At 33.7% G+C, this 7,994-nt stretch overlaps 2 protein-coding genes across 2 annotated transcripts; one reads left to right on the forward strand and one right to left on the reverse strand.

Moving 5' to 3' along the window:
- Window positions 1-387: 387 nt before the first annotated feature.
- Window positions 388-5,303, forward strand: l(2)k09913 (transmembrane protein 53-like lethal (2) k09913). The gene is made up of 7 exons (XM_018542266.1): window positions 388-770; window positions 915-1,249; window positions 1,407-1,529; window positions 2,755-3,027; window positions 3,339-3,607; window positions 3,679-3,859; window positions 4,519-5,303. The coding sequence occupies exons 3-7, from the start codon at window positions 1,440-1,442 to the stop codon at window positions 4,657-4,659; spliced, it is 954 nt and encodes a 317-aa protein (XP_018397768.1). The 5' UTR covers window positions 388-770; window positions 915-1,249; window positions 1,407-1,439; the 3' UTR covers window positions 4,660-5,303.
- A 350-nt stretch (window positions 5,304-5,653) lies between these two features.
- Window positions 5,654-7,895, reverse strand: LOC108771217 (probable ATP-dependent RNA helicase DDX49). Its single transcript, XM_018542267.1, has 6 exons — window positions 7,711-7,895; window positions 7,360-7,553; window positions 6,849-7,193; window positions 6,450-6,622; window positions 6,013-6,368; window positions 5,654-5,928 (listed from the first exon to the last, which is right to left on the reverse strand). The coding sequence occupies exons 1-6, from the start codon at window positions 7,781-7,783 to the stop codon at window positions 5,687-5,689; spliced, it is 1,383 nt and encodes a 460-aa protein (XP_018397769.1). The 5' UTR covers window positions 7,784-7,895; the 3' UTR covers window positions 5,654-5,686.
- Window positions 7,896-7,994: the final 99 nt, after the last annotated feature.

A 7,994-nucleotide genomic window follows, 5' to 3' on the forward strand; every position in this document is an offset into this window, starting at 1 on the left:
AAGTTCTGGATGTTGAAGAATAAACACGTGAAGATAATTCACATTTTATTAAAGTTGTAGCACTTACAACATTTTTTTTTTTTCCTTGATTTAGTGCACGCAAATTCATTGATTAAATCATTAATTTCTACATCTGGACAAGCTAATTTATATTCCTCGTTGTACTTTCTTTTATTGAATATTGTCTGTACACGATATGTTTCATTGTACGAGGAATGCAAAATTAATTGTAATATTTTTAATTATTTATTTGTATTTGATTGCTTACTTTCAACAATAAATACAATTTTAAGCTAAGGGGCCCGGGGCTATAGCCCCCTTAGCCCTCCCCCCCTTAACCCGGCCCTGCGCGTGCCGCGCGTGTGTGTGTGTGGTTCGCGTCTCATGGCGAAGTGCGAACCCGTCCGAGGAGATCCGTCCGATTCCGTCGTACCAGACGATGTTCGTTCGGAGCAACCTAAGGTTGCGCACGTCGGGGGTTTGACAGGGATATTGATACCGGAACTTCGTTGCATTGTGATAGATAAGTTCGATAAACGCTTGTTTTGTGGCGCTTTATCGCCGCCAGACGCTGCAGCCGTAGAACCTTGGACTTTACGCGAATATTGTGTAACGATTTATGATAAATCGCACGTATAAATTTTTCCTATTCACCGAGCGTGCACGTGTCCTCTTCGCAAATACTCGCGCGTACGTGTGTGCGTGAACGAGTTTAATGACGTGTCCATAATTTCGGCAATCCGAGGCGCGTTCGGCAGACACGATATTGAGTGAGTGCTCGTTTTTTTTTTTTTTCCATTGGTATATTCTTCTAGATTTATCATGTATCTAAAAGTCTATACGACTCTACTCCAATCATCGGGCAATAATGAGCGCTCACTCAATTATTGTGTCCGTTGAACGCGATCCATCAGTTCAACCAGTTGACCTCGTGTCAGTTGTCATCCGCAAGTTAGCGACAGTGAGCGTTACTTCATTCGAATTCGAATAACACGTTTGCGATCACAGTGCGAGTGCAAGTCGGTTGACTTAAGTGAAATTTAATCTTTTTCAAAACCCGACGCGGTAAAGGAAAAGGGAAAGACGTGGGAAATTAAAAGATGAGATAATTATATGACATATAAGTGACAAATCAATCCTAAGGGGATCGTTCATTATATATCAGAAAATCAGCAGAATCACTAAACTATAACACACAGTGGTTTTCGGTTGAGTTGACCGAGGTGGAATTTGTAAAGAGAATCAATTGGTAAATATTGACAGCAAGTTAATATAATTACTAATTATAATATTGATTGTAAACTGAGATTTTTTACAAATCTGATCTTTAATCGTGTCATTCAAATGAAGAAATTTTATTACGGAAATAATTAATATTTAATTTCTTACATTTTGTTATTTTGTAGATATATGAAAAAGACGAAAAATCCTTTATCACAATGATGGTTAGAGCTTTATGCAATACTTTTTCGGGAAGACAGATTAGCTTGTGCGTGCAGTCACAGCTATTAAAACGTAACCCATACTTGGTAATGTATCCTCTCATTTGTAATTGTGAAGACACTTCCAGATGATACGGCCAATGTGTATGCCAACTTTACACACATTTGCTGAATATTGACTAGAGGAAAGGCTCCTATTAATAGATACTGAGTTTACTTGAAGTAAATGCTAGAAGTTTGTAGGCAGAGTTTTAAGAAATAATAGGTCATTTTGAAGAGAATTTAATAAGCTTTAAGATAGTGTTATGTAAAGTTTAATTCAAATTTTATTTTATTTCTTAATTAAAGAAATGTAAAAGGTGAACAAATCGCAAAGTCAAAAAATTGTGCTCCTAATATGAGATACCCCGAGAAATCGATAATAAAGCACAAAGTACATCAGTATTAGAATTAAGAAAACTTTATTTGATTTTTCTAAAATACCAACGAGTACAGCCTGTGCGCGTAAATTGAGCATGTGATGCATTATACTCAGGATTTGTCTTCAGTAGTAATTGGATCGAAGTATTGCAGAAACAGACCTTCAAGTATCAGACACAGAAGTATAGATTATTTTCTATTAGAAATATCCTGAGTACCTCATATTACGAATATCACGTCTTACAGTTTTACGATCATCAAATCTAACTTCTTTAATTAAACAATTCAACATATTCCGTAGTTTTCTATCAGTACGATCTTACTCTATTACTACATGAAGAATTTATTGCCAAATAATTACTTATTAAATAATAAACAAAGATTAAAGGCTTATCTCAATAAAACTTGAAAACATTCAAATTCTAAAATTTTATTTCACAATTACTGTAGGCATGATCTAACAATGAATTTTCCACTAAATAGTTTTCAATCCAAGAGCAATAATTTCATGGTAGAATCAACAGATAGCATTTATTAGTTTAGCAGAAACGCCGCTATCTCATAATAGGGGCTTTCCTCTACATATAATATAGATAATTATGTATGTCATATATGTGTATGAAATTTGCTAAAGTGGCGTATGTTGGCCATATCATCTGGAGATGCCTTAATGATAATGTGTGCTTTCCGACAAGTGACACAGATAACACGGTGTGACAAGTGTATTATGACATCCTTATTGTTGTTCGCCAATGATAAACAAGGATGAGACGATCACTGTTGTACTATGTCGCTTGTTGGAAAGCACACAATGTCACTTAGATGTACATAATTATAATCATGTACTTCTCTCTCTATCTCTCTCTCATCATGTTTACCTATTTTTTTTCAGAATATTGGCCAATTGACACGCACAATATCCTCGCATCATGTCTCGAAGAATATTGAATTTCTTACACAAAATAATCGTATTATTCCATCTAAAAACATTACTCAGAATCTAAATGTGATAAATAATCGTCCATTATTAGTTATTCTGACTTGGCTATTATCGGAGCGACGACATGTCATGAAGTTTGTCAATTTGTATATGGAACAAGGATTTGATGTGGTGGTGGTATCCCTTACGCCTTGGCAACTTATGTGGCCTGCGAAAGGTTCTAGAGTAAGTGTGTATATGACAAGTTTAATTTATTTTTTATTCTGTAATTCTTGACAGTGTTGTACATGTCTATATAATGAAAAGGTTACGCAATGATAATGTCTAAGGTTGGAATCAGACTATACATTGAAGATTGAGATCAAAGATTAAAGATTAAAATTTTACCAATGAGGGCAAAGAAATTTTGAGTCCTTTTATTTTGATTGATCAAACTTCAATCTTTCAATCTTCAATGCGTAGTCTGATTCCGGCCTAAAGTGGTTGTTAGTCTATTTACATTTTTCGTTCAATTGCAACTTTCAACTTGTTTACAGCTAGTGGCAGCAGATTTGTTAACTTTCTTAAAACAAAACGAAAGTTACCAGCAAATTCTATTACATGGGTTTTCAGTGGGTGGTTACATGTGGGGTGAAGCTTTGGATTTAATACAAAATAACAAGGACAAGTACAATAACGTTACAGACAGAATTGTTGGACAGGTGTGGGACAGTATAGCTGACATTAGTCATATCGCAATTGGTTTTCCTCGTGCAGTATTCCCGAAAAACATGATGTTGCAGTCTATGTTACGAAAATACGTAGAGTAAGTAACAGAGGGCAGAATATCAATAAAATAAATTATCTTTGAGTATAAAATGTCAACGTTACTTTCAGATATCACATGAAGACATTCCACCAACAAGCAACACAGTATTACATTCGATCCAGTCAGGTATTTCATGCTGCTGGTGTACTACGTGTACCGGCATTACTGTTTGTAAGCAAAACTGATCCTGTTGGAGCTGTAACTAGTAATTTAGCTCTGCGTGATACTTGGGAATCTTTAGGAATAAAGGTATGAGATTCGCGTTTGCTGGTTCATGAGAGAATCATGTAGAAACATATGCATTTATAACCGAATGAGATAATGCTACAACGATCTAAGTTAGATCACGAGTGCTTCTAAATAATTGCGTGTGGATTTATGTACTACGAATATAATTTTTCGATTGCGCGCCGAAATTTTTTTAAACTATCACAATATTACGAGTTAAATTTACTAACAATTTAACAATTATTGATGCTGTTTACACATTTTATATCGATCTTACTAATGTTGAATAATCTATTAAAAACTGTAAATAATTTTTTATTGCAAAAAATATTACCTAGGCCGGGAATCGAACCCATTTATTAGTGTTGCGTTTCAAGTCTGGAAAAAAAATTTCGGCACGCAATCAAAAAATTACATTCGTAATACATAAATTTACACGCAATTATTTATAAGCACTCGTGATCCAGCTTAGATCGCTGTGGCATTGTCTCATTCGGTTTGAAATTTAGGCCCAATTGTACCAACGTGATTTCGATTTTAAGCGAGATTTAAACTATCTCTGTCTCTCTTTTGACTTAAAACGAGATAGATACGATTTCAAGTCTCGCTTAAAATCAAGAAATGTTGGCGCAACCGGGCCTTAGCGGTCCAATAAGCATTGATATGCATTTATGTTACAGACGTACATGAAGATATTTGAAGAGTCGCCTCACGTTGCCCACTTTTATACGTACCCTAAGGAATATGTTGCCGAACTTTACGCCTTTTTGCAAAAATTAAGCTTAATACAAAACGAAGACAAGATTAGAGCGCGTCTCTAAGTATCTCAAAAGTGCGCTGTTTGTTCACATGTGTAGTTGTATTTTTTATATGAAGTTGCCTTTTCAATTATATTCCATTTCATACACTTAATACTTGCCACATGCATAATATTAATAGATGGTAAACTTAATTCTTGCCGTTCGCTAGAGGTGTCAGATCCAACGCTGGCGAGTTTTGACGATGAAATCACATGTTTTTTTTGTAGTTTAGATATTGCTGAAAGTGATTCAATCCTCACAAGTTATATTTCTCGACACCAAAGATAATTTCCAATCGATTGAAAATGAGTCGTGACAAACTATTTTGCCGACATGTGCTCCTTTACTACTTTGACCTCAAGAAAATCGCAGCTGAAACGCATCGTTTATTATCTGAAGTGTATGGCGATGAAATTCCATCAAAAAGAACAATAGAGTTTGGTTTGAACGCTTTCGAAACGGTGATTTTGACGTGAGACAAAGAACGTCTTGGACAGCCAAAAAAACTTGCAAGAATTGCTCGATGAAAATCCAGCTGAAATTCTTTCAGGCTGTCGAAAGTGTTAAATGTTACTTCAATGGCCAAATGGAGGAAATTATTTTGAGGTATTCACACACATTTTTTTTTCCTTCAAAACAAATCAATTTTGGAGATGAAAAAACGGCAGGAATTAAGTTTATCATCTAATACATAGATATTAGATGATTTTGTATATATTTAAACTTAAAAGGTGTTTGTAAAAAATTTTACAATTAACATCAAGTTTGGCAAAAAATGTGTGTTTGAAAACATATTTTAATATTAATTTACCGTTAAAAAAATATGTCTTTGAAAACATTTTGTGTCGATAAAAATATCTTAGTCATATTTTTATACATTTTATCTTTAAAGTAATTATACACGTATAGATCGTTTTTATTATTTAAATACAAATTATAATATCTTGGGTGCAATACGATAAAAAAATAACAATATTTGTATTAATAACTATTTGTATTATTGTATCAGGAGTTATATGACTTAATTGTTTATTGTACATTGGTGTGTTTATATAGTTGTTTTATTTTCAAGAGATTCCGATTTTCTTTTCCTTTTCTTTCTACATTTTTCCCTCTCCTCTTTAGCGATACCTATCTCGTCCAGCAATTGGCCTCCTTCCAATTCTTCTAAGATTAACTTCTTTTGCTTATTGATCATTTTCTTTTCATAAAAATCAGTCTCGTCCAGTTTAATTTCTGCTTCTCGTTTTGCCACTGATATTTGCGTCAAAATTGTAATGATTTCCTTGTCTAGCATCAATTAAGAAACAATCAGATGTAATTTTGAATTACTTTAAAAAAACATGAAAACGCGAAAACAGAACATGTACTCACCGTCTACCTTGTACTCCATTAATTTAATGCCTATGACATCTTCAATCGCATGCAACAACTTTATATCGTTTGGAGTTATCAAGCTTATCGCTAAACCGTTTTTACCTGCGCGAGCTGTTCTACCGACTCTATGAATGTATTCTTTTGGTACATTCGGTATTACATGATTAATGACTAATTGTACTGTGGGGATATCCAGACCTCTCGCCGCGACATCAGTAGCAATCAATATCTGTACATGATTTGACTTGAACTTATTTAATGCTGCTAAACGTTCCTTTTGCTTTATCATTGCGTGAAGAGCCACGTTTGTAAATCCGACATCATTCAAAGTCATAGATAATAATTGACAGTGTCTAAATAGAATAAAATAATGATATATTATTAGGTCTATGTATAATTACTTTTATATTATAACGAAAACAATTGTTATTTACTTGCAAGTGTTGGTGAATATCATGATAGAACCATCCTTGTTCGTGGTACGAAACATCCTAATTACTTCTACCAGATATGAATCGAGCACATCTTTAGGACACAATACGTAACGTTGATCCAATTCCTTCACAGTGGCAATACCAGAGTCATCTTTCTCTTGCCATGTAAAAACCTAAATAAAAAGTTTTATTCTTATCAATTGAATATAATATATAAAGAGGGAAGGATGGGATAAAAACTATAATGATGTAAATCTATTAATTGTGACTTTGATAAAAATTTGAAAATACAAAAAAAACTTTATACATTATCAGAAATTAAAAATTGCAGAAAAATTTAAAGTGACTTACATCACTATGGTTTTCATTCCTTCATACAGTTGTGTTGTTGAAATATACCTCAGCAGAAGCTAATTGCCTCACTTTATCCAGACTATCTGTCATTGTAGCACTGAAGAATAACACTTGTTTCTGCTTGGGCAATGCAGCAAATATTGTCTTTAATTGTTCATCAAAATGGCCACCGAGAAGTCTATCGGCTTCATCCAATACTAAAAATTTTATCTTCTGTAAGGAGAACGTATTGCAGCTGTCCAAATGATCTGCCAAGCGACCTGGTGTAGCTACAACTATATGTGGCCGCTTGGACAATTCTAATCCTTGCTCCATCATATCCATGCCACCAACAATTACACATTTTTTCAGATTAATAGCCTTGCCAATTGCAGCAAATTGATCAGCAATCTAAAATAATCCCAGAATATCATAATGAGATTTATTCTCTATTATTTCAAAACATTTAAATTTACTATATTATAGGATAATCCAACATATCCTGATATATTTCATAAATATATAACAATTTATATTATAAGAAAAAGAAATAGAATACAAAAATAAAATTTTTCACCTGAAAAGCTAGTTCCCTTGTTGGTGTTAACACAAGAGCAAATATACCATATGGATCCTCGCATAATTTTTGTAAAATAGGCAAGGCAAATGCCAAAGTTTTCCCACTACCAGTTTTTGCACAACCTATGCAATCTTCACCCATCAATATTCGAGGAATGCAATTCTGCTGAATAGGAGTTGGCTTTTTTAAGTCTACAAAGAAACAAAACAAATGATAGCTGTACAATTTCGTAAAGCTGCCAGTTTTGCAAAAGTTTTGCCTTGAGTATCACCAAATAATTGTGATTTTTATGAAACATCGAGTATCATTTATTAGTCTTTTAATAAATTATTTTTTATAGAAAATTACCCATAGACTCGCATTGCGCAAGGAGCCAAGAATTTAGTTTTAAATCTGAAAAATGTTTAACTTCTTCGCTCATGTTGGAAACGTTGTCAGTTGTCACAATTTACACATTGTTAACTGTTCAACTTAAAATTTATTCTGCTTATGCCCGTTTCTACCAACTTTGGTTTAAATCGTAGGTTATTCAAACTTTGGTTAACAGAAAACTTTAGGTTAGAGCACGAAGTAAAGGTGCTTTTTCATGCGCAGCACGCTGCAGCAGCAATTCGTTACTATTGGTTAAGAAT

The sequence above is a fragment of the Cyphomyrmex costatus genome, unplaced genomic scaffold (genome assembly GCF_001594065.2).
Source record: "Cyphomyrmex costatus isolate MS0001 unplaced genomic scaffold, Ccosl1.0 scaffold3236, whole genome shotgun sequence".
Lineage (NCBI taxonomy): Eukaryota > Metazoa > Arthropoda > Insecta > Hymenoptera > Formicidae > Cyphomyrmex > Cyphomyrmex costatus.

Bases quoted from the DNA above. Each gene is read 5' to 3' on its own strand.
- LOC108771217 (XM_018542267.1), bottom strand. From the start codon at position 7,783: ATGAGCGAAGAAGTTAAACATTTTTCAGATTTAAAACTAAATTCTTGG. The intron at 7,194-7,359 runs GTGAAAAATTTT...GGATTATTTTAG, and splicing joins CAAGGGAACTAGCTTTTCAG to ATTGCTGATCAATTTGCTGC. The intron at 5,929-6,012 runs GTGAGTACATGT...AATTGATGCTAG, and splicing joins AATGGAGTACAAGGTAGACG to ACAAGGAAATCATTACAATT.